At 41.9% G+C, this 27,419-nt stretch overlaps 1 protein-coding gene across 1 annotated transcript; it reads right to left on the bottom strand.

Moving 5' to 3' along the window:
* Window positions 1-1,139: 1,139 nt before the first annotated feature.
* IL17B (interleukin 17B) lies at window positions 1,140-27,047 on the bottom strand. Its single transcript, XM_068272878.1, has 3 exons — window positions 26,658-27,047; window positions 16,429-16,763; window positions 1,140-2,270 (listed from the first exon to the last, which is right to left on the bottom strand). The coding sequence occupies exons 1-3, from the start codon at window positions 26,676-26,678 to the stop codon at window positions 2,015-2,017; spliced, it is 612 nt and encodes a 203-aa protein (XP_068128979.1). The 5' UTR covers window positions 26,679-27,047; the 3' UTR covers window positions 1,140-2,014.
* Window positions 27,048-27,419: the final 372 nt, after the last annotated feature.

The raw sequence follows: 27,419 nt of genomic DNA, 5'->3' as shown, positions 1-27,419 counted from the left end.
CCACTGGGGGCCCCTACAGGCCCTGGGGCAATTGCCTCCTTTGCCTCTATGGTAGCGCCGGCCCTGTGTACACCTGAAGAAGGAGGTAACCCCGACACGTGTAACTGCTGAAATTTGATGAACACACGTTTATTGAGCCAATTGAGCGCCTCTTCCGCATTTATGGTTTATGAGAAAACCTACCCTGACATTGTCGGTTTTTTTTATATATGTGGTTACCCAGGTGCTATATTCAAATAAACCTTTGCTGCAGCTTCTGTTATTTAGGGGCCGAAATGCAAAGAGTACACACCAAGGGAGCAATGACCAGAGAAATGTCAATAATGTATATGGGAAATTTCCTAGGACTCCTGAATTGCATATAAAATGTGATTGCAAACAAATATATTTATAACATAACAAATTACATGCTGCAGACAAGTGGATTTTATTCACGCAAGCCTTCAACATTTACATCCACCCTGACATTTAAATATTGCTGTGGAACTCCTAATCAGTACCAATAGACCAAACGGGTCCACTGAAAACCTGGGTAAGTTTGGAGATAAGGCCACAAGTCTTTTGTGGCCAGAAAAAGCCACAATTTATTGAGTTTGCAAGTAAAGCTGAGTACAGACCACGAATGATTGCTACTTTGATATTTTATGGCCAGTTTTGGGGGTACAACGGAAGGTTGAGAGGGTCACCCTGGTGTCTCAAGACCTAAAAAGTGTTTTTCTTTTTCTTTTGTGAACTACAATGGTAAGGGTCAATTCACACGGGCCACTGCCGACATCTGTGCACGGCATTTACCGCTGGGATTCACCACATTCTTCATTGAGATAAATGGTAGTGTTCATCTCAGTGTGTTTACCACGGTTACCACCAATTACTGTTGATTGCAAAAGCACTGAAGTCAATTGAATTTTTGGAGATGCTGCGTGCTACTGAAATGAGTGTGACATTAAAAGAACCCAATAATATTGCTAATATTGGTTTTGATTAATGTATCTAATGGCCAGTTCACACGGCCGGCAGCCGGCTTCTCATTTCACGGTAGCTGAACACATTGCAGAAATGTGTTCAGCTACCGTGAAATGAGAAGCCGGCTGCCGGCCGTGTGAACTGGCCATTAGATACATTGATCAAAACCAATATTAGCAATATTATTGGGTTCTTTTAATGTCACACTCATTTCAGTAAAATCAGTTATTCAGATATTCCAGGTATTGGTTTATTACTAATGATGGCAATATGTAGCTGGCCTTCTGTAGATTGGGTGAGGCTGCTCTCCTCTGCCCCCCTCGATGAACTCGAATGATTTAATGATGTGCTTTGTAAATAAAAAGATCAGCTTGGATATGATTACAAGAGATATGACACAAGCCAGTCATAAGCATCTTCAGTGACTTGTTAACAACATGGGAGTCAGTTACTGAACTGGAGCAAAGAACATTTAAGCTGTTTTGCATTAAAGGGAACCTGAGATGAAAGCCATCTCAGGTTCCCCTGTCGCGTTCCTGTCCCTGAGAACGTTTTGCACGTGTGCCGTAGTACTGCGCAAGTACTCACAGGGACGGGAGTATGACGGGGGAGTATGCTTGGCCGGGCCGCGCTTGTGCAACGAACCACGGCTCGGCCAGGCTTTTGGCCAGTATTAAGGGTGAACAGGAGCCACCCGGGAAGACAGTGAGGGACTGAGCGGCCTCGAGGAGGTGTAAGGAAACACCAGGAAAGAATGGTATCTGAGATTGCTATCATCTTAGGTACACTTTAACAACCACAGATATCAGTTTTCATTTTCCATATCCACTTAATGGTTAAAACTGACTAATTGCTATGGACAGCACTTTTCTTTGCTCCAGTTTTTATGAACCATTTTTCAATAATTCTCAGCATTATTTGCCTTGTGGCACAGATCAAATGGATAATGATGTTCCCACCAATTTATGACTATACATGACTCCTGCTATTGTGCAGTTTGTAATTAGGAAATCTGGGCGACAGGAGAGGATCAGAAGAGGGAGGTGTGTGGTCAGAAGATGCATGTGCAGCCCACTGCTATGTTTTCCATCACTGATGTGTACTCCTTGTGGCACTTTTTCCTTCTGCGCCCCCTGGGGCCAGGAGAGCTGTGGTCACACAAGCGTCGGCGCACCGGGATCTTGCTGTATATCGGTATGCTGGACATGCTGTGGTCCTCCTGCATAGTGAATGGGTTGATGCAGCCAGTGCACAGGCAGCGAGCCTCTGGTATAGATGCAGGGATGCGGTTCTCATCGTGATTTATACTGAAAAGAAGCGCACAAACATGATATTAATACTGATTGATCCGTGAACCCTCCTTAGCTCATCATTTTCATTTTTTTATAGCTTTGTTCATTGTATTTCAGTTGTAGCTACACAATGCAGGTCTGTTCAAGTAAGGCATACCACCTGGCAGTCAGTATATTGAAGGGCCACTCTAGCAAAAAAAGGTTTGGATTAGTCTATCTCCCGTGGATTGTTCAAAGGGTTTACTTTGTTTTCAAAAGCATTTCCTTAACGGCAGTTGCTAAGTCTAACTGCCAAAATAGACACAGAAAAGACACAGAACATTTATATTGTGCTTTTCTACTGGTGGACTCAAAGCACCAGAGATGCAGCCACTAGGATGCGCTCCATAGGCAGTAGCAGCGTTAGGGAGTCTTGCATAAGGTCTCCTACCGAATAGGTCCTGGCTTACGAGCCTCCCTATTTGCTTGCACACTATTTTGGCAGTTGGACTGAGAAACTGCCGTTCATGACATGCTTTTGAAAACAAAACCCTGAGGATCCCCCATTAGGAGATGGACTAGTCCAAAACCTGTCGGTTCTGTCAGATTTTAACTGCTTACTTTTTTCACTGTAGTGGTCCTTTAATCTCCCTGTTGTTATGATTATTTCCAGATTTAAGGTCTAAAAGCCATAAAAAAAATTTCACAAGCTTGTAGACCCTAAAAACAAGAAGAAAAACATACCTCAGAGAGGTCTTCAGCAGCTTCTGAATGAAACTCACTCAGGCACGGGATTACCACCCTGTTATTTGGCTTTCCGTCCCGAGCCTGACTCGGGATTACTGCTAAAGGTGGGTACACACGTCAGATAAAAGTCTTTGGAAAATGAAAGATCACAGACCAATTTTACCCCCTTCTATGTAGTATGAGAGCCATACTCTACACAGTCTATTCTATGGAGCTGAACTCCCCATCAGATAAGAATCTTTGCAAGATGCTGCACACAAAAGGTGGGTACACACGTCAGATAAAAGGTGGGTACACACGTCAGATAAAAGTCTTTGGAAAAGTCTTTTGCAGGAACTGATCTTTTGCAGATACTGATCTGTTGCATGTGTATAGCATGTACACATGCAACAGATCAGTATCTGCAAAAGATCAGTTCCTGCAAAAGATTCGTTCCTGCAAAATGCATTCAAAGTCTATGATATCTGCAAATCTCATACACACCTTGTTTAACGGACAATTATCTGCAGATCAGATCCACCAGGTTGGATCTTCAGATCTGCAGATAATTGTCTGATCTGCAGATGATGGTCCATTAAACAAGGTGTGTATGAGATCTGCAGATATCATAGGCTTTGAATGCATTTTGCAGGAACGGATCTTTTGCAGGAACGGATCTTTTGCAGATACTGATCTGTTTCATGTGTACAGCATCTGTGTGTGCAGGATCTTGCAAAGATTTTTATCTGATGGGGAGTTAAGCTCCATAGAATAGACTGTGTAGAGTATGGCTCTCATACTACATGGAAGGGGGTAAAATTGGTCTGTGATCTTTCATTTTCCAAAGACTTTTATCTGACGTGTGTACCCACCTTAAGCAGGTTAATGTCCTGGGTCTTCGGGGCCCCTCAAAGGACAAAAGACATACAAACTTACATGCATTATGGAAAATATACAGTGGTTTGCAAAAGTATTAGGCCCCCTTGAAGTTTTCCACATTTTGTCACATTGCTGCCACAAACATGAATCAATTTTATTGAAATTCCACGTGAAAGACCAATACAAAGTGGTGTACACGTGAGAAGTGGAACGAAAATCATACATTATTCCAAATATTAAAAAAAACAAAAAACTGCAAAGTGGGGTGTGCGTAATTATTCAGCCCAGAGTCATTACTTTGTAGATCCACCTTTTGCTGCAATTACAGCTGCCAGTCTTTTAGGGTATGTCTCTACCAGCTTTGCACATCTAGAGACTGAAATCCTTGCGCATTCTTCTTTGCAAAACAGCTCCAGCTCAGTCAGATTAGATGGACAGCATTTGTGAACAGCAGTTTTCAGATCTTGCCACAAATTCTCGATTGGATTTAGATCTGGACTTTGACTGGGCCATTCTAACACATGGATATGTTTTGTTTTAAACCATTCTATTGTTGCCCTGGCTTTATGTTTAGGGTAGTTGTCCTGCTGGAAGGTGAACCTCCGCCCCAGTCTCAAGTCTTTTGCAGACTCCAAGAGGTTTTCTTCCAAGATTGCCTTGTATTTGGCTCCATCCATCTTCCCATCAACTCTGACCAGCTTCCCTGTCCCTGCTGAAGAGAAGCACCCCCAGAGCATGATGCTGCCACCACCATATTTGACAGTGGGGACACTGTGTTCAGAGTGATGTGCAGTGTTAGTTTTCCGCCACACATAGCATTTTGCATTTTGGCCAAAAAGTTCCATGTTGGTCTCATCTGACCAGAGCACCTTCTTCCACATGTTTGCTGTGTCCCCCACATGGCTTGCATAAAGGCCAACTTTGTGCAGTGCACGACTAATAGTTGTCCTATGGACAGATTCCCGCACCTGAGCTGTGGATCTCTGCAGCTAGTCCAGAGTGACCATGGGCCTCTTGACTGCATTTCTGATCAGCACTCTCCTTGTTCGGCCTGTGAGTTTATGTGGACAGCCTTGTCTTGGTAGGTTTACAGTTGTGCCATACTCCTTCCATTTCTGAATGATCGCTTGAACAGTGCTCTGTGGGATGTTCAAAGTTTTGGAAATCTTTTTGTAGCCTAAGCCTGCTTTAAATTTCTCAATAACTTTATCCCTGACCTGTCTGGTGTGTTCTTTGGACTTCATGGTGTTGTTGCTCCCAATATTCTCTTAGACAACCTCTGAGGCCGTCACAGAGCAGCTGTATTTAAACTGACATTAGATTACACACATGTGCACTCTATTTAGTCATTAGCACTCATCAGGCAATGTCTATGGGCTACTGACTGCACTCAATCCAAAGGGGGCTGAATAATTACGCACACTCACTTTGCAGTAATATATTTGTACAAAAAAATTGGAATCATGATTTTCGTTCCACTTCTCACGTGTACACCACTTTGTATTGGTCCTTCACGTGGACTTTCAATAAAATTGATTCATGTTTGTGGCAGTAATCTGACAAAATGTGGAAAACTGCAGGGGGGCTGAATACTTTTGCAAACCACTGTATGTACATCAATATTTTGAAACGGAATAATAAACGTGTGAGAACCATGCAGATCTATATCCTCTAAATCAGAACAAATGGCAAAATATTTTTAGGTTTGAAACTCTGTAAGAAATGTAACTGATTTTTTGTTGTTGTTTTTTTTTTCAGGAGAAATTGAAGAAAAGGTTGTATTTTTCCTATATTTGCGGATTTTTTGTTAACCTCCCAGGCGGTCAATTAGAACCACCAGGGGGCAGCGCAGCACTATTTTTTTTTTTTTTTAATATATTTTTTTTTAAATTCATGTAGCTAGCCTAGCGCTAGCTACATGATAGCCGCTGAGCAGCGGCATCCCCCTACCCACTGCGATCGCCTCCGGCGATCAGCGGAAGCAGGAAATCCCGTTCAGAAAGGGATTTCCTGCTGGGCTTCCCCGGTCGCCATGACGACGGTTGTCATCGACGTCATGGGGAGTCCCGATCCACCCCTCAGCGCTGCCTGGCGCTGATAGGCCAGGCTGCGCAAGGGATCTAGGGGTGGGGCTTAGAATTGGCGCGGAGCGGCGGCGATTGGGAAGTACACGCAGCTAGCAAAGTGCTAGCTGCGTGTACAGAAAAAAAAATTATGCAAATTGGCCCCGCAGGCCCTGAGAAATCCTCCTGCGCGCGTAGCCTGACCTGAGGTCGGGCTTACCGCCAGGGAGGTTAAAGTGATCCTGAGCTGAAAATTAGATACTTACCTGAACAGAGGGAAGCCTCGGGATCCTATTGAGGCTTCCCTTGTTATTCTGATGTCCCCATCGCTGAGCACAGGCTCCCCTCCAGATCAGGCCACGCTCCTCCTCTGTTACGAGCAGAGCCATGCATGCGCAGTGGTATACTTCACACGATCAGCCCCGGCTTACTGCGCAGGCGGGCTCGCGCGGCAACTCTGCAGGAAGAGGAGGTATGCAGCCCCGATATGATTAGCAACAATGCCTTATCACTAATCTCCTAGGGAGCCGCACTCATCAGCGACAGGGGACATCAGAATACTGAGGGAAGCCTCAATAGCCTCTGTTTAGGTAAGTATTTCATGTTGTACCCAAGCTTTGGCTCGGGTACACTTTATAGTTATCATACAGGGTGGGCCATTTTTATGGATACACATTAATAAAATGGGAATGGTTGGTGATATTAACTTCCTGTTTGTGGCACATTAATATATGTGAGGGGGGAAACTTTTCAAGATGGGTGGTGACCATGGCGGCCATTTTGAAGTCGGCCATTTTGAATCCAACTTTTGTTTTTTCAATAGGAAGAGGGTCATGTGACACACCAAACTTATTGGAAATTTCACAAGAAAAACAATGGTGTGCTTGGTTTAATGTAACTTTATTATTTCATGAGTTATTTACACGTTTCTGACCACTTATAAAATGTGTTCAATGTGCTGCCTATTGTGTTTGATTGTCAATGCAACCCTCTTCTCCCACTCTTCACACACTATAGCAACACCACAGGAGAAATACTAGCACAGGCTTCCAGTAACCGTAGTTTTAGGTGCTGCACATCTCGTATCTTCACAGCATAGACAATTGCCTTCAGATGACCCCAAAGATAAAAGTCTAAGGGGGTCAGATTGGGACACCTTGGGGGCCATTCAATTGGCCCACAATGATCAATCCACTTTCCAGGAAACCCAAGGGATCGTATACCAATTCCTGCCAGGCAACAGATGCATCATCAGCCTCCTGGCTAGCAGCACATGTGTTGGCCTGACTCTTAATTCTCAGCCATTTATTGTCTGCCATGGCCGAGTTCAGACCAGCGTGTGTACGTGGCTTTAATATGAAAGGGTTAAGGTAAAATTATGATTATGGAAAAAGCTTATTGTATGTGCTCACTAAAAACACAACATAGTTTCACTTGGAATCAATAAAAAACAGCCATTCAATGGTCTATTATCTCTGACAGTAAGCATTTCCTTGCCCCATTGTCTCTGTTTTGGAAGGTTGCTCATTGTCTAAATGTTTGTACAGTAAAGGCAGAAAGGCCACACTGTAGCAGAAATAGTGGCTTGTTTATAAAGTGCATCATGCTATTCATACGTCGCTCGAGTCAAGAATCTCCATTAGAAAGTAAGCTGCTACTTGAAGACTGAAAAGGGAGTGGGGAGCCCTGACATGTCGTGTAACAGCTGGCAGTGGATAAAAGACGCAGAGAATACAGGCAAAATGTGTGTGTGTTAAACTTGGAGAGAGAAGAAAGTGATTAAAAAAAGCTCAAGGTGCTGACAAGCATTTGGGAGAGCCTCTAAAATAGTTGGGATGGTTAGATGAGAATAAAGTAAGTGTGGAGTGTAGTGGTCTTGGCAGTCCTAAATGCCGTGTCACCACGAGATTCGTCATGGACTTGCCATGGCAATGCATGCTGTGGTGCTCTGTATAGTCTACTTACTGTTTAAGTGGATTTTATCAAGTATCTTTATAATTACCATTATATATTACATCATTAAAGGCTCAGTAACTCCTAAAGTGGTGTTTTTGTTTTGGCTTCACTTTTGGCAAGGAGCTTCATTACATGATGCAGAGTAGGGATGCCAAGAGCCAAATATAGTGCCGTATGTACTTGCAGCTGAAATGAAGTACGATAGAGTAATAAGCTATACTCACAAAGCAGGGTTACCTCAAAGGCAACCACTGTATAGGCAGGTGGGGAGATTAGACCTGACCCCACTCAGAATTAAGAAGTCGCAATCCGTAGATGAGGAAAAAAGGGGGTAACACCCCTCCCCCAGGGGTGGACTTAATATAGCGTAGTATGGATACACAGGCACCAAAGAGTAAAATAAACCAAAAAAGTTTAAAACATAAGGAGGCAGTGGTGGACTTAACTCCTCCAATCAGACACAAAAATTGGCAATGGGTTTGTCAAATAGAACAAGTTTATTTACATACTCCAGGGGACAATGCAACGCGTTTTGCAGGTTTGATCCCTCTTCATCAGGCAATAATGGAGTAATAGCATAGCATGTCTCAGAGGTGCCTGACTTTTCTACTGACCACCTATGCTATTACTCCGTTGATATTGCCTGATGAAGCGGGATCAAACCAGAAAACCGCATTTCATTACATGATGGCTTCACCTCTTCTGGAAACTCCAGAGATAAATTCCCTCAACTATGCTCTACCTTCCTTCACCTTTCCATGGAAGCTAAACCCAAGTAAACACATTTTTGGGATTGTCCTGGATGACAATTAAATGTAAATAAATGCCCCCCCCCCCCCCCCCCCCCAAACACTGGTGACCTGTTCTGCAGCGGTGCACTAAGTTGGATAATACTTAGATGATCACTGCAGTATTGTATTTCCTACTGCAGCTTACTTGCAGCAAGTAGCTTTTTGCTTGTCCTCCCTTTCACCCTCTCCACACTGCAGGGCAAGCAGCTTGGTAGGGGGATATCTAAACAAAGAAAATGTAACTAGAAAACATCATGAACAAGCAATTCTGTACTTTTCTCTGCCTGTACTTGAGTCTGCTTGACTCAAAAGGATTGTGCGTCCAATTTTATGGCATGTTTTGTTTATTGTTTGTAGCACTTAAATTGCACATTTTAAATAGGAATCTATAAATTACTACAAATTTTTTTTCAGCTGTATTATTTTTTGGAGCTTTTTTTATTTATTTTTTTATTTTATTTTTTTTACACCAGAGTCATTTTTACTGTTGCAATGTCTAACGAAAAAAGAGCAAAGTCTCTGGACTTATAGACCGATGACCAGGCCCTATTATTCTCTGCAGACCATTTGTAGTTTTTCACATTTTATTGATTAAAATATTTTAAAATGTTCTAAGCACCAAGTCTAATTGATAAAACAAAATAAAAAATAAAATCACTGTACAAGGCCCAGTGTAAAAAGTGACATTCTTTTATTATAACCGTGGTAGACAGTCAGACCTAGGAATTCAAGTTTAGAGAGCTCTCCACCAAAGTCTCTGACAGTTATAAACAGCTAGTGTGTGAATTATCCTATAGGCTTCAATCAAAAATGGTGCTTCCTAGAGAACCTCACATCTCTTATTAATGCATAAAGCGAGGTTTGCATTTAATATTAAATATAGACAACCGCCAGCATACTATATAGTCCCTACTGCCCAAAATGTAAGCACAAGGATGCTGACTTGTTACGTTGCGTATTGTCCTGCAATTATATTGCTCGCATTTGGGATCAAGTGCTACTTTATGCTAATAAACTGTGTAACAAAAAAATGGTGAAGGATCAATATCTTTGTCTATTTAACTATACTCCTAAAGAGATAGAAGATCCACACTTAAAACCATCATCCATAATTCATCTAACGCTAATAGTGGCTCGAAAAACGATATTTCTGAAGTGGTTAGACAACGACCCACCTACAGTGGGCATAGTAAAACAAGAATTGTACCACCTCTTCATACTTGACAAGTTGAACACTCTACAAGCTAAAGACAAGAGAACAAAAACATTCTTTAAAACCTGGAGGAAATTTGCAACTGAACAGCTTACAAGGGAAGAAAAAGTAGCTCTAATGGGAAACGTTAAAATTTACTAAGTGGTATCTAATGGAACACATGCATGGTCCTCTCGGCCCTCTGGAAGTGGAGTAAACATATGGTGTTCCACTTCACCTAAAAGTTTTTCTTTTTTTCATTCTTGATCATACAAGGCATCGAAAGAAGAAGCATGCAGAGAGGGTGGGACAGGGCGGGGGGTTTATAAGGGGGGGGGGTGTTTGGGTCTCGAGGGGGGGGGGGTCTTAAATGATCTGAGATGTGACCTGAATCATAGATTTGTTATTGTACCGATTTTAAAACTAGTCAAGGCTCTGTTAAACTGGTATGTTGACGCATTCATTATGTTATGAAACCAGGAAAATGTTGTTGTCTTAGAATATAAAAATAATAAAAATATTTTGAAAAAAAACAAAAAACGGTTCTTCCGTTTCCAACAATACTAACTAATTGGGAAGCATTGGTAGCACAGCACGGATTCTACACTACATGTCCAAATGTATGTAGACACTACTTTTCATTGGTGGGCTTGACTAATTCATTCATGGTCATATTATAATAAAGGGGCCCATACACTCAGCCGATTTTTGATCAATCAAGATCGATCGATTGGTCAATCGATTTGCTATCGACCAATCGATCGATTTGCGGCCGATTTCAATCGATCTGGCAGGCTGGAAAATCTTGGTCGATCTGTTGAGATTGCTTATCATTTTGCATTTTTAAATGTTTGTATTTTAGGATATGTATGTAAACAGCACCAACCCGACCTCCCATGATGCCCCGCTCAGCTCTCTGACACCCTAGAGGCTTGCCGGGAAGGGAGGGGAGGGGGTGGGGTTAAGCATATATAATACTACAGGGAACGTGCGCACTCTAGCCCCTGATGAGTCACAACATACCACGTGATGAAATGCGTAGGGCGGAGCTTGGAGGACGCACGCTGTACTACCACTAACCGGAGGAGACGCGGCCTGGGCATGTGAGAGGTGCCCGGAGCTGGCAGCGATGTGGTATTGTGATATGCTATATTGCAAGATTTTTTTATGTACGCAGTTTTAACTTGGGGGCCATTGGGAGCCTATTAAAACGGTTTTATGCTATGAGAGACTCCTTGATGTTTTTAGGGTTTTACAATCCGGATGTTTTATGATATGCAATACTGCCAAGAATTTATCTGGTGAGCAGGGAAAGCAAGGGGGGTGTGTGATCCCCAGTCAATCCCGGTGATAGCCATTTACTCCTTCACGCAGTGTGTGTTTATGCACAAGGGTGTCACTGATGAGGCAATACTCACTATGAGAAGGATTTGGCCATTGTGTTCTTATTTTTAAGGGCTTTGGATTGCAAGAGAAAACACGGATAACTGGCGCTGCTATTGTGTGAACATTGTATCGTGACTGGGACTTGTCTCTGTGTATAGTCAGCAGCCTAACGAGAGAGTGAGGACTGAGCGCAACATCATGGTGAAAACTATCATTTTGCATTGGCCCTAATGGAAATCTGATGGCAAAAAAATGCCATCAGATCGATTTTCAATAGATTTAAAACTGAAATCTATTGGAAATCTGTTCCTAGTAAAAAATGTTCCTAAACACATCAGATAGATCAGAAATCTATCTGCTGCTAATCTAATGAGTGTATGGCCACCTTAACCTCTGCATAAAATCAGCCATACAGCCAGGGCCACCCTAGCACAAAGCTGACTGAATTACGTGATTCACGGCAGCAGACTGTAGGGGGCTGCATTAGCTCTACACTCAGCCAATCTTTTTCAGTCTCTCCCTCTGCTCTGCTGCTCCTGCCTGACTCACGGAGCACAGAGTTTGCATGCTGTGAGTTTGTGTGTGCTGGTATGCCCCTTAATATGCACTGCTCTCTGCTAGCCCCGCATCCGCTCCATGTGCCATTCTGCCTTCAGGTTTTCCTGCTGTGCAAGCAAGCTGCAGTTTATTGCTGTGCATGTATGCCTGAGGAAAGCATTATGCCCTGTGTTGTGTGGGTGTGTGTGTGCAGTGTAGTGTGTGCATGCTGTCCCAGCCAGCCACCTTTAGCTGTCGGCACCCAGCCACCCACTCACATATCCACACTCAGCCATACACCTGTCAGTACCCATTTACTCGCCTATCAGTATCCAGCCACCCACTCACACATCCGTGCTCAGCCGTACACCTGTCAGCACCCATTTACTCGCCTATCTGCACCCAACCACCCACTCACATATTCGCACTCAGCCATACACCTGTCAGTACCCATTTACTCGCCTATCAGCATCCAGCCACCCACTCACATATCCTCACTCAACCGTACACCTTTCAGCACCCATTTACTCGCCTATCAGCACCCAGCCACCCACTCACACATCCGCGCTCAGCTGCTCACCGATCAGCATCCAGCCGCCCACTTACACATCCACTCTCATGTCTACAACCTGCCCTGCATACAGCCATACAATTTTCTTATACATTCATATGCTGTACTGTAGAGCTTAGCGATGTTTACTGGTAGTGCAATAGCATCCCAACCTATTCAACTAATCAGTCAGCAATTGATATTTCTGGCCTGTTATACCTTCTATAATAAACTATTATTTCAGTTTGTCATGATTGCTTGTGCTTACCTTGCCTCATTCCTGCGCTGGCTCCTCCTGCAAGAGTGGCAGAGGGTAATTATCGCTTGTTTCACTCCAGCCACCGAATCACGCGCAGCTCCTCGCTCGGTCTTCTCCTTTCCTGTAAAGGCGGAGAGACACTAGCCTGACCTACTATCTGGAGCTGGCGTCTCTCTGTTGCTAGGCGCACGCGCCTCTGTTGCCCTTTTATTGCAGTAGCCAAAGGCGGTACTGCACCCTTCCTAATTGAGAGGCAGAGTATATAAACCCTGCACTCTCACTCTAGATACTGTTGCATGCCTGGTCACCGTCAAATAGTCCTCCCCTTTTGGCTATCCCTATTTCCCTTTGCCTGCCTGCCTGTCTGCCTGCCTGCCTGTCAGTCTGCAATCCAGCATTGGCCTAACTGATCCCTGTCTGTCAGTCACCTGTTTGATTCCTGTCAGTTTCCCTGCAATCACTTCACCCACCAGCCAGTTATCCCTGCTCTCCATTTTGTTTCCCTGCCTTGCAATTCCCAGCCTGCATCCCTGGTTCCCTGCTGTCACCTGTCTGTCTCCTTCCTCACATCCCTTCCCTGCAGTATCCCTGGGTTTCCCTCAGCCTGCCAGTTCCATCCGGGAGCTCTCCAGTCACCTGCAGTATCCCAGGGTTTCCTCCAGCCTGTCCATTCCCTCCTGGGTTTCTGGTAACTTTCCGGTCACCTGCAGCTTCCCTGGGGTTCCCTCAGCCTGCCAGTTCCCTCCGTAGAACTCTCCAGTCGCCTGCAGTATCCCAGGGTTTACTCCAGCCTGTCCATTCCCTCCTGGGTTTCTAGCCTGCCATCTCCCTTCCCAGGGACTACATTTGACTGCCAGTATCTCCGGGACTTACCCGGTCAGTCAGTACCCCTCCTAGGATCCTAGCTGTCAGCTTCTCCCGGGATTTCCCCTGCCTGTCCATTGCCTCCTGGGAACTATACAGCCAGCTCCCTTCCTGGGTTTACCCCTGCCTGCCAGTTCTTTCATGCGATTCCTAAGATTAGGCCTATGTGCCCTGCAAGCCTGTCTACGCCCGATAGCTTATGGTCTACTCTGCTCAAACTCCCCTCCTATCCCCTCAGGTATCCTCTGTTGTTCCCATCACTGGTGCTGTAGTCCTGGGGGTCGCAAAATAATCTGCCACTCACTAGGGGTGGCGGCCCATCATCCCTTGCGGGGTGCGCTGGTGAAGCTGGTGCTTGTTTAGATTCCACGCCCCCTGGGGCTGCTCACCCCTTGATACCAGTGAGGGATCAACAGAACCCCAATGGTTTTGCAGGAACCCTGACACAATTACTGTAAAGTGAAGATTTCTAAGAGCAAAAACGGCTCACCCAAAAAGCAGTAGGTTGCACTAGCTCACAGAATGGGACTGCCAGGTATTGAAGAGTGTTTAGTGTAAAAATCCTCTAGCTCCGGTTGCAGCATTTGCTGTTGAATCCCAACTGCCTCTTGAAGCAAGGTGAGCGCAGAAACTCTTTATCATGGTTTTCATGTGCAAAGATATATAAGCCTAAAAGGCCCTAACATCACCACGTGCAGTGCCAAGTGTCCACAGGAGTGGTGATAAACACAGCACCATTATGGTCTGTGGAGAGGTAGCTCACATCTAAGGTGGCCATGCCCAAAACACTTTTTTTTTAAAAACGTTTTAAATTTTGATCGATATTCTAGAGCAAATTTATTTTTAACATTACATTTTTAGAACTTTACAAACACAAATCAATACAAAGTACGGTACTAATAATATTAATAATTAGAATGTACTCGGATAGATGGATGTAAATTATTTAAAAGGAACAAGTCTGTAAACATCTGGTTTCTCTATGTATATTTGTGTCCAAATGGGAATTATGAGAGGACATGTACTTGGCTGAAAGAAAAGTCAATTTTTACAAAATTAATGGCAAATTTTCAGGTACTCATATATTATAAGAATAGAGGAGAATACAATAAGTAGTATGGTTATCAAATGCAAGTACCAGCACTGGTAAACAATTCAGCAAACCAAAAAGAGGAAAAAAGGGAAAAGACCCAAACCAGTATATGCTGCTCAAAACTACATTTTTATTAATAATATATTACATCAACCATACAAAAATGCAAGTGGTAATAGTGTTACCAATCAAATGACACTTAAAAAACTGTACATACATTATATAATGCTGTTCTGTTGTGAACTTTCCAATACTCACTTGCTGTTGTGAACTTCCTAATACTCACTCGAGTATATTCACAACAGAACAGCATTATATAACGTATGTACAGTTTTTTAAGTGTCATTTGATTGGTAAAACTATTACAACTTGCATTTTGTATGGTTGATCTAATATATTATTATTAATAAAAATGTAGTTTTGAGCGGCATATACTGGTTTGGGTCTTTTCCCTTTTTTCCTCTTTTTTGTTTACTGGTATACCTTAAACCATGTAAAAAGCCTTAAAACATGTGAAAAGCATTTACTTTAATATTTACAAATGTTTAATTAAATGAACAATTCAATAGTTTAATAGTTTAATAAACTCAATTAAAACTGACTGAATGTATGCATCTGAGGGTCTGACAGATGCCTTGAAAACTAATACCAGTTTAAACTGCAATTGTCTATCAAGCTAAATTAGATATCGTTTTTGGCTCTATGAGGAGGACCCACTACTTGCTATTTAAGAACTGTGCTTTTAAATATTTACCATTTTTGGATACACCTTTTTGTACATGTGTCAATAAAGTCTTTTTCATAAGGAATTTTTTGTAATTTTGAGATTGCATTTTTATATGAGTCCTTTTCTAAAAGCAGTATACTAGTCACGGTGGGCAAGGTGGATTGCCCTTAAAGAGGACTGTGTTTTGATCCTTCACAACATAAAGGACCTTACCCAAAAGTATTTGTTCATAAGGTCTGACAGATGAGCAGGCACCTGGAGAACTTTATCCATCTGCTTGCATAGTGTTAACTGTTAAGTTTAGTGATGGAGGAGTAATGTTCGGGGAATGTTTTTCATTGGCTTCATCAGACCTCTTAATTTTGATGAAAAGGAAATGTTTGTATTGCAGCATACAATGACATTGTAGAACTTTGTGTAGTTCCAAATTGTGGCCATGGTTAGGTCATAAAGTTTTCCAGAAAAACAGAATGTTGCCTACTTAAAACAGAAGGTATTCGTGATTATTCAGGGTAGAGTGAACATTTGAGGTGTCCCACAATCCATCACTGCTGAATATGCAAATGATCCCTGTGTTGTCCCTAGGGATGATCAAATATATGCAAATACTTACGAATATATGCAAATTTGCATGCAAATATATGCCGCTTGACAATGGACCAATTGAAGATTAAACTGAGGTTTAAATTGATTGGTCCATTTTCAAGCTGCATATATTTGCATACAAATTTACATAAACTTGCATCAACACAGAAACATTTGTATATCATTGATCATCCCTAGTTGTTCCTGAGAGCTAAACATACCTCCAGAACTGCTGGAATGCAATGATGTGTCAGCTTGTAAATTGTGCTGAGCCACAATAATCCAACATGCATACAGACTGTTTTGGATTGGTTGATCGTCATCAGTGCATGATATGACTAATATGGCTCTATAGCAGTGATGGCTAACCTTGGCACTCCAGCTGTAGACGAACTACAAGTCCCATGAGGGATTGCAATACTCTGACAGCTCTAACCACAACTCGAGGAGGCAGAGGCATGATGGGATTTGTAGTTTTGTCACAGCTGGAATGCCAAGGTTAGCCATCACTGCTCTATAGGGTAAGATTCACATGGATCCTTTGTGAAAGATTGTATTATTTTATGCTGTTAGTAACCAGTCTTACCTATAAGTCCATGGCGAGAGGCTCCTCCTATTAGAAAGCCAGAGCCTCAAGTTAACTTCACATCGGCCAATAGATGATCCAGAGCTGTTTTTTAGCTGGTTCACCATTTCACTTAAACTCTGCTCATATTCCTCCACCAAACTATAAAACTGAGAGGGGGCAAAAGAATTTCCTCCTAAAACTGGATCCGGTGATGCTTTTCCATAACTCTTGTCCTGGGAGGTCCCTGGAATCTCCTTTCCTTTTGCGTGACCTTTCTTCCTGTTCTTGGAAGGTTTTTGAATGTCTGAACTGAAGACCGTGGCCACTATGAGGGAAAATCCATACAACAGCAGCTATGGGAAAACATTGAACTCGGTCAGGAAATATATACTCAGCATTATTTTATAATTAGCAGTATAGCAGACTGAAAATCAGGAACTCAAGAAATTCCACTTTACACAGGTACACCTGATGTCGGTATGTTGGTCTAACAAACTGCCCATACGATTTTCCTGGGGGAATAGCTTAGGTGAGTATTGAGATATGAACACAGATAAAACCAGTAATGTTATGCTTGGTACACACCATACAATTTTCTGGCAGATTTACCTGCCAGATCGATTTTTTCCGATCTGAATTTCGATCGATCTTTTGATTTTCTGATCATTTTTTAATCATTTTTTGTTTTTTTCAATCGATTTTTCATAGTACTGAATGAAAATCGGTAGGAAGAACAACTAAAAGTATCAGAAAATTGAAAAATCGATCGACATGTTTGAAAAAATTGATCTGGCAGATAAATCTGCCAGAAAATTGTATGGGTTGTACCTAGCATTACATAGGCTGGCTTAAAGGACACCTAAAGTGAGAGGGATATGGATGCTGCCATATTTATTTTCTTTTAAACCATATCAAATGCATGGCATCCTACTGATCTTTCTGGTTAGAAACCTGAAACAAGCATGTGGCAAATATAGTCACATTTCAGTCAAACATCTGATCTGCATACTTTTCCAGGGTCTATGGATAAAAGTGTTAGAGGCAGCAGATTAATAGGACAGCCAGGCAATGTGCTTTGTGTAAAGGAAATACATATGGCAGCCTCCATGTGTCTTCTCACTGCATGGCCTTTTGGAGATGCCCAAGTAGGAGAATTATGGAAGAAGAAAACATGGAGCCTGATTCATTTAATGCCGATGTTAAGGGCTAGCTTTATAAAAATTCAATAGGAATTTACTGGTAAAAAAAAATAAAAATCTGTAACGAAAATGAACAGTGTTTAAAAGGGTTACCATGGCAAAAACTGTTTGTTCATTTAGTGTTTGCATATGTCCCATATAAAAACATAGTACCGGTAGATAAACTTTTTGTTTGAGTCCATTTGTGGCAAAAGCTCATTAGTGGCCAAGTCAAGAGGGCCTCTGAAATCTGCAAAGGTTTGCACATCATCTCCCAAATTGGCCTCCTTTTCTAGTGACTCAGCTATGGCTTTGATATTTTCAATTTGGTGATATAATTGGCTTCAGAGCCTCTATATCAATTTTTCACCAGAAAGAAGTGTGTGAAAAGGTGTTTAGGTGATGCAATATCACAATTTTCCAATACATAATTTTTACATTTGCAGGTTCTGTAAAACAACCGTTTATTATTATTATTCCTCCCTGGTAGACTTTGTAGTGTATTAGTACAAATGCGCCTCCACATTTCCATTGCAGTTTTAAAAATGCTTGACCAAGCTAAGTAGGTACCTGCTTGGCACACCTGACGAAGGGCAGTGATAGTTCACAACATGTAGTTGATTGCTGTGTCTGGGCAATATATGCTCAAACAGCAAAGCCAGTGGTGTGCCCCCTTTTTTCTTTCACTTGTTTGCATCACGCATCCTAAGTGAGGCTTGGCACCCGCATTCCAACTATATTCGATCCCTGGGATAATCTGCCACTGTGATTTCTCACCAAAAGCAGGTACCTTGCGTGGTGCTGAATGCCATTTGCATTTTAGAATAGTTTTGTTTTTTTGTTTTTTTTTTACTTTCATTTGTATTACATAACTTAAATTCATTTGATTTAAAAAATGCTTATCTTGGTAAGTACGTAGAGTCGCATGTTACCAAAGCCTGTTCCATTATTGCTGTATTTTTCTAAACTGAGCTGGATATAATGTGCGTTAAGTTTCATGTTGTTATGTTAATGTTTATTTTGCATAGTTCAACCTAAAAAAAAAAAAAAAAATATATATATATATATATATATATATATATATATATATATATATTATAGTGTATGTTTTGTTTTTTTTTAATCTCGAGCCAGACCGTCTTAGAGCCTCACAGCAGGTATTGAGGGGTTGCAGGTGACCCCCTAACTGCAGGTCGGTTATCAAGAAGATATTAGGTAAGAAACACCTTTTTGGACAGGGACTGATGCAAATGCCTGGAGAGTGTCAGCAATACATGAGTAAAACACAACTGGTGATCCTCAGAATATCTAAAGGTGACAAGGGGTTAAAGGCCCAAATATTTGTTTCGTTATTTCCTGTGCTGAAGTGTAAATTAGTATTAAAGTCAGGAAAACACCGGACTAACTTAGCTAAACTACCGCTTCCCATAAATTATCAGAGTCATTCTCTTATAAACATCCTCCTCCCTCACAAGGATATCTAAGAGCTGGTGAGCACAGTATCCCAGCACTGTAACAAAAGATGCTGTCTTCAGGGTTTTCCACACAGCTTTAAGTATTGAGTATATAACATGCTCATGCATGGCTTGGAAATTGTGTGCGGCATTCTGAGCATCATTTTTTGGGACCAGTCACATGACCTAGAGATCTATATGCAGGGGCGTAGCAATAGCCATAGCAACTGCTATGGGGCCCTGGAGGAGAGAGGGCCTAAGTGGTGATTGATGTGTTCATTATTTATTTTCATGTGTTTCTCCATGCTCTGCTTTATCTTCGAGTCCAAAGACTGTTTGTAGTGTATATTGCATAGGAATACACATTGCCCAGTCAATTGATTTACCATAGGGTAGGGGCAGGTGGCATTGCTCACAAGTACCGAGGTCTGATGGTCCCATCAAATTTCTGCTACGGGAACCCATAATTTCTAGCTACGCGTATGCAAAGTGTAGAGATGCTACTACAGTGGATGCTTCTTCTGCTGCACAGAGCCTGCACTTGACCTCAGCTAACTCTTAAAGTTCCCCCCAATGGTGGCAGTATAAACGCTGAGAAAGGGAGAGGAGAGTGGGGCACCTCTAACCACTACTTGGTTAAAGGGAACCTTAACTGAAAGGGATATGAATGTTTCCTTTTAAACAATACTAGTTGCCAGGCAGCCTGCTGATCTCTTTGGCTACAGAAGTGGCTGAATCTCACACCTGAAACAAGCATGCAGCTAATCCAGTCTGACTTCAGTCAGAGCACCTGATCGGCATGCTGGTTGAGGGGCTGTGGCTAAACGTATTAGAAACACAGGATCAGCAAGAGTGAGGCAACTGGTATTATTTTAAAAGGAAAATCCACATCCTTCTCAGTTTAGGTTCCCTTTAATAACCTAGAAGGCTGCCAATACTCCTACATTATATATAGCGTTGCATAACTTCATGATACCCCAAAAATCGGCATTTGTAGGTTTGAGGATACATTTGTTAATATAGCTTAAGAGTTACAACTGTAAAAAGGATAATTTGATATTACATGAATGTGTTTTGGGTGGTAACATAGACTTAAAGGACAACTCTGAGAGGTATATGGAGGCTGCCATATTTATTTGTTTAAGCATTTTCAATTGCCGGGCTTTCCTGCTGATACTCTGCCTCTAATACCTTTTAGCTGTAGCCCCTGAACAAGCATGCAGCAGATTAGATGTTTCTGATATTATTGTCAGATCTGACAAGATTAGTCACATGCTTGTTTCTGGTGATATTCAAGCACTACTGAAGGCAAATAGGCCAGCGGGGCTGCCAGGCAACTGATTGTTTAAAAAGAAATAAATATGGCAGCCTCCATATTCTTCTCGCTTCAGTTGTCCTTTAAACAATCATTGCATCTTTAGGCAGGGCCGGTTTAAAGCGGAATATAACCCTGCATTTCAACTTTGCTCAAAAACATTATTTACAGTATATTATATGCAACCAGCATTTTTTTTTTACTAGACCAGCATTGGAAGGGTTACACACAGCTTTAAAGTTCCTGGAGATTTCTGCAGACGCATCAAAAGCTGACAAAGATACATTTTGTTTACATAAATGTATCTAAGTGTTGAATGTGACTCACTCTCTCAGGAGCTGGAGGACAGCCAAAGAGTGTGTAACATTTCTCAATAGATACATATAACTAAATAGAATGTAACAATCTGAACTTCTGCATATCTCTCCCGGAACCTTAAACTTCTGTGTTTAACCCTTCCAATGCTGGTCTAGTAAAAAAAAAAAATGCTTTTTGCATATAATATGCTGTAAATAATGTTTTAGAGCAAAGTTGAAATGCAGGGTTATATTCCGCTTTAAGCAACAATGGGGCCCCAGGGCAAAATAAACCTGGGCCCAAGACAGATACCCCCCCAACAGATACCCCGGAGCAAAAATTGGCATTAAGGGACCTTTTTTGCAGCTGGTATAGTCAGGCTTTGAAGCTCCAATAGGTCGGAGCTCCACATTCTGGCTACCCCAGCCTGCATGGGGGTCAAGGGGTTAATAAGTTTCAGGAGGAGGGGACCCCACATAATTTAAAAAAAAAAATTCCCACACTCTAAACATAAATTTTTTTGGGGGGAAAATAGGAAAAACATGCCAGGGATCTTCATACAGCCATATTGCGGCTGTATAGCGATCCCTGGCCAAAGCGCTGCGGCTGCGTATGGACCCCCTGGAAACCCCGTCAGGAAATGTATTGCTCTTTCTTTTGATACATGTAAAATTACACTACCATTAGGTACTAAAAGTGACATTTACCGCATTTAAACATGTTGCTATTAAGAGTGCATCTGCTGTCCAAGAAAACAAAGTACAGAAATACCCAGGTAGCTCATGATGACCTAGAAATAGACCAAAAACGCCCTCAATTAATAAGGAATGCTATATGGAATTCTGCCTTCTTAAAACAAAAGATATTTGCAATAGTTAAAGTGAGGAAGGGGCCAAAGGGTTGCAAAACTTGCATGAACTATTTGGTTTCACATATTACTTTATATGTATGAACTGCAGTCACACGAATTATGGGTAGATAATCTTTGGTGAGGGATCAGGTGATATGCATTGGAGGAAAAGCCACAAGAGTAAACATCTCCATTACTGCAGGGGCGCCACTGCTTTGGGCCTCACTGTACAGGTGGGCCTTCCTTTGTTGCTGGGGCCACCGACCTCTGTGTGGCCCCCGGGGTCCCCAGTAACTTACATCATAACCTGTTCCAGCGTGGACTCCTCTCCCTGTGCTCTCCTCCTGTTGCTGGGCCCTTTCTCTCTTCCTGTCGCCACCGCTGGGATCACGTCGTCTCCATGGTTACCCAGCGGCACCTCTTATAACGTCAGAGGTGCCGCCGGAAGTAACCACGGTGATAGGACGCGGGAAGGGGGTTATGCAAGTCAGTCTTAAACCTATATGGGACACTACCTGTACCTGGCTACCTATACAACAGCACCTATAGCTTGCTACCTATACTGAGGGCACCACATGTACTTGGCTACCTATACTGCAGCACCTATAGTTTGCTACCTATACTGAGGGCACCGCATGCACCCATAGCTAGCTATCCATACTAAGGGCACCACATGTACCTGTCTACCTATACTGCAAGACCTATAGCTCGCGTTGAGTGCTGCTTTCTGCGGTGGTGTTGCCACACCCATTTTACACAGCGGAACGCTAAGCACGCAGCTCCATTCTTGGAAGGGGGGGCTCAAGTTATGGGCTGCTTGGAGCCACTGAAACCTTAGCTGCACCCCTGCCTTACTGGAGCAAAGTATTGCCATCCTCAGGTCTGCATCAAAAATCTGTATTATGCTTTTGCTCAAGCAAACAGATTTCTTCAGAAAACAAGAATTCTGCCATACACACTCCTCTAAATGCTGATTTTATTACTGGTAGTTTGTTGCCTGTCACCTGTGCTTTGCAATCTGGTTATATGGTGGTAATAATGTTTATGTGAATACAGTGGAGGTTACTGTGTGCTTTCTTCCGTTCTAGGTGCGTTCCAGCTAGAGCAGTCATGAAGTACAGCTCAACTCCTCTCATGCTGATGACTGGCAGCCAAGCATTATGTTTTTACTGTTCTCTTTTCATGTGCCTGCTTGCTGACAACACGCCACTTGAAAGAGATCAAGCAAAGTCATTATACAGGGAATCAGAGCAAACGAATGCTACCTGCCGTGAGAAATTACACGCATGATCTACCAGTAAGTACAACTCTCAGCTTCATACACTGTTCACATAAATGCAGGTATGTGACACCCTAATGTTTTTATAGCTGCACATGCTTGCTTACAGCACATGCTCAGAGCTAGTGATCTGGTCATTAAGTAAAGCAAGACAATGATTGAAGTCTGACAATTACCAAATTGATACAGTGCCAGAACATTACACCATTTTGCAGTTACTTTTTAACAATTGTTTGTAGCACTGTACACACTGCTGACGATGAACTATTATCTGCCAAAGTGATCTGACATGTCGGTTGTTGAAAAATGCCCAGGCACCATCATGGATCGTTCATTTATTGTCCCTAAAACTGTCGTTTGTGCTTTGGATTCATCGTTTGTTTTTAACAAGGTTTCTCCCCGAGTGGATGAGGCTTAACTACCTAATTACTGCGTCACGCCAATGGGCATGACCGTGGGGGCAGCCTCAGGACCGCCTAACGCCAATTGGCGTCAAGTCTTCGGGCCGGCTACTGCAGGAGATCGCGCGCAGACTGCACGCCCATCTCCTATTTGTGTAAAAAAAATAAAAATAAACACTATGGGGGGATCAGACCCCACCAACAGGAAGCTCTGTTGGTGTGCTGAGTTGTGTGACCCTGCAGCTATGCCTTAAAGCTGCAGTGGTCAATTAGGTAAAAATGGCTTGGTCTTTAGGGGGGTTTAATAATGCGGCACTCGAGGTTAAGGTACGTACATATGTCCAACTTTACACCTGATTGTCGTTTAAACTGGTCATCTGAACGACTTGAAGTGCAAACAACAAGTCGTTTAAATGTCCTGTACCCACTGACCAACAAAGCGTCTGATATCTTAATTTACATGTCGTTTAACCAACTTGATAATGGACAATGGACTGGATAGAACAATGGACTTGATTAAACGACTGATCAAACTACTGTATGTTTGAAAGTCTATTAGTACACACGTATGGACATGACAGTTGTTTGAACGACAGTTGGTCCAACTGATCGGGCAAGCCGGCTGTTATCAGTTGCTTGACTGTGCGTACCCACGTCCAACTTGTCGTTCTAACAAGTTGAACGGAAAATCAGGACGTGTATGTACCTTTTAAGGGTGCTTTTAATAGTCTGAGCTTGTGAGCCAAGAGTATTCTGACTGATATCTTCACCTTTCTATTCTTTCAAACTGGCTGCTACCTGCAATAGCTTTTATTTACATACTGTCCTGTCACTCCTGGTTATCAGCATTATAAATTGCATATAAGGATATACAGGGGTCCAGTGATGAAAATCGATGCTACAAACTTTGCTAGGAGCCGGTTTTGCTAATATTATAGGTATACAGACGCACCAAAAGAATAAAAGTATCTATAAAGTTTATAAATAGAGGAGGCAGTGGTGGACTTGCCTCCTCCAAGCAGACACAAGATAATATTGCTGTAATATCAATAAAGCAGTTTATTTATACACTCCAAAAGATCATACAACACGTTTCGCAGGATTGGCCCCACTTCTTCAGGCAATAGGGATGGAGCTTATACAAACATGTCTAATTCAGAGGCGCTTGGCCAAATTACAGCCCTGTTTGTATGAGTCCCATCCCTATTGCCTGAAGAAGCGGGGTCAATCCTGCGAAACGCATTGCATGATCTATTGGAGTGTATACCTATAACATTGTACAAGTCCACCCCCTTGGTGGAGAGGTGTTTTTTCCCAATTTTTCCTATCTACAGAGAGCGACTTCTTAATCCTGAGTGAGGTCAGGTCTAATCTCCCCACCTGCATTATCAGTGATTGCTTGAAAGGTAACCCTGACTTTTGAGTATATTGTATTTACCCTATCATCTCTTCTTCTGCTACCAGTACATACTATATTCACAAACACCTGATTACTTAAACTAACAACACAATTGTTGCCTCTTTAGTAGGATATAAAACGTAACTTTAAATAAATAAAGATATAAAATACACCCAGAGCTGGCTGTCTTAATTACAAACTCATAACTTATGAACTAGGGGTCTATAATAAGCAACACTGGAAAGATTACTCCCCCCCCCCCCCCCCTTAAAGTTCATATCGTCAATAATAAATTACACAAAACCCCCACCAAAATAACCCAACATGTTTCACTTCCTAGCGGAAGCTTTTTCAAGGTAACAAAGTGAAGTGCAAAAGTGCATTGGTGCAAAGGTGCAATATTATTAAAACAAAGAAAATAACATGAGTCAAACAGCGTGTCCACTCATGAGGCTGCTGTCATGAGCGGACACGCTGTTTGACTCATGTTATTTTCTTTGTTTTAATAATATTGCACCAATGCACTTTTGCACTTCACTTTGTTACCTTGAAAAAAGCTTCCGCTAGGAAGTGAAACATGTTGGGTTATTTTGGTGGGGGTTTTGTGTAATTTATTATTCACGATATGAACTGTAAGGGGGGGGGGGGGGGAAGTAATCTTTCCAGTGTTGCTTATTATAGACCCCTAGTTCATAAGTTATGAGTTTGTAATTAAGACAGCCAGCTCTGGGTGTATTTTATATCTTTATTTATTAAAAGTTACGTTTTATATCCTACTAAAGAGGCAACAATTGTGTTACCAGTACATACTACACTATATTGGGCTCTAGGTGTCCCTCTTTTGTTTTTGCTAATATGATGGCTATTAAGAAATAATACTTATTGATATGGCGATTTAAGAATTGGTACTCATGAGACAATATTTACTCTTGAACAACTAACAATATAATCAAATTATCAGATCAGCCATTGCTTAGAAGTGAATTATTCTACCCTCTGATAACCAAGGTCTCATCAGTTTCTCAGTTTTTAATTGATCATACACATGCATACATTGATTTGCCAGTCCCATGGGATCGTTTTATTGATCAGCACGATCAATCAGCCAAAAGATTGGCCTCATATCCCATCATATGTAGCAGACCTAACAGATAATATCCATTGTATGACTAACCATTAACCTTTCAATCCGATTGCACAATCTTTGTGAAATACTTCATCTATATAATACAAGTGTCTTTCTAAATCTATTTGAATTGTATCTCATACCACAGTACAATTTTACAAAATTTTACTAAATTATACAGTCAGATGATAATCTATCTAGCCATCATAAAAGCAATGGAGATTAAATGCACAGCTGTGTGATAGACAGATTATACCAACTCTATTTTAATGGATCGTTCCGTTAATAATTTTTTAACAGGTTATACCATGTAAAGTAGTAATAACTCACAGATTTTATACCCATTGCACTTTCTATTTTAACAGATAATTCTCAATACTACCAGGTTATACCATGTACAGTAGAGATGAACAGATTACCGTATAACCACTGTGCTTACTATTAACCGAAATTAGCTGAAAATCCTTTGTTACTGCTAGCAGGTTATACCACATGCAAAGGTGATTGACAGGTGATTGCTGCTGTAGTAAATGCAGATTATGGCATATATGAAGCCAAAAAAAAAAACCCCTAGATTATTTTCATTGTACTTGTCATTAGCAGATTGTTTATTGCGGCAGTAGAAAATACTTAATATAGTGGTGATTAATAGATTTTAACAAACACAGTGCCAGTTTCTACCAAATATGTGGCAGCTGATTAAAACATAATGTATGCAGAAATACCCAGTGCATTCAGGAGTAACCGATTATACCCAGTGCCATTATAAGTAGCACATTATAGAGATGTATAGTACTGAGTTAAGTAAATAAACTAAGATACTGCACAACATATGGCAGGTGCTACTTTTAGTCACAGATCCATAGGTGTTGCCCGCGTCAGCTTGCAATGATAGCCTCTGAAGCCTCTGATATTGAAATGCAGTAATGTAGATCTTAGAGGACTTACCAGTCTATGTGAGCCAAGCATTGTGCCAGGAAAGACTAACAGATGCAGCTGCAGACTTGACAGACCTCAGGGACTATCCCAGTGCTGGTGGGTCGCAAGCTGCACCTACTTCAGTCCCTCCAGTAGGGTTGGGCCCAATCCAATGTACAGATTTTCTAAAGGTGCTGAGTACAATGTTAACAAAGACCCAGCTTGTGCCTTTTCTCCTTGTGTTCTGTGCCTCTTGTTTTTGTCCCTGACTGTACATGCAGGGACTGTTTGCTGACTGGCAAGGTGGTGAGCTGCGGCCTCGTTCTTACCCTCGGCACACAGATCTGGCCGATTTGTGCTGTTTGTTTGCTTGTTCTTCTAAGTTGCCTGAGCGTGGAATCCCCAAATTAACAGTTCAATGGAGAATTGTGAAAATGTAATATTGCCAGCTGTAGGAAAGGGCAGCATATCCCTTTACACAATCTGTTCAGGCTGTGGCTAATTTAGGAATAGGCATGAAGTTAATGATCGGCCAGTAAACGCTGTGCATAGAATGCTTTGCAGTACTTTCAGACAGCTAGAGTTCCTTTATGGTTTGCATTATGATAGTTCATGTCGTATATGTTTTTATTGCTTCTGCAGAATATTTAATCAGTGTAACAGCCACATTGTTATATTTTAGCAAGTTATATCAAGTTTTAGCAAGTTAGTATATATAATTGCAGAAGTCTGATGTGTGCATTATGTAAATATGCACCTAGATGGCTGGCTGTTATCTCACAACTCAGGTAT

The sequence above is a fragment of the Hyperolius riggenbachi genome, chromosome 3, assembly GCF_040937935.1.
Source record: "Hyperolius riggenbachi isolate aHypRig1 chromosome 3, aHypRig1.pri, whole genome shotgun sequence".
In the NCBI taxonomy this organism is placed as follows: domain Eukaryota; kingdom Metazoa; phylum Chordata; class Amphibia; order Anura; family Hyperoliidae; genus Hyperolius; species Hyperolius riggenbachi.
This window is presented reverse-complemented; position numbering and strand designations above follow the sequence as displayed.

Bases quoted from the DNA above. Each gene is read 5' to 3' on its own strand.
- IL17B (XM_068272878.1), bottom strand. From the start codon at position 26,678: ATGCTTGGCTCACATAGACTG. The intron at 16,764-26,657 runs GTAAGTCCTCTA...GTTTTCCCATAG, and splicing joins TGCTTGGCTCACATAGACTG to CTGCTGTTGTATGGATTTTC. The intron at 2,271-16,428 runs GTAAGACTGGTT...GCTTCTTTTCAG, and splicing joins CTCTCGCCATGGACTTATAG to TATAAATCACGATGAGAACC.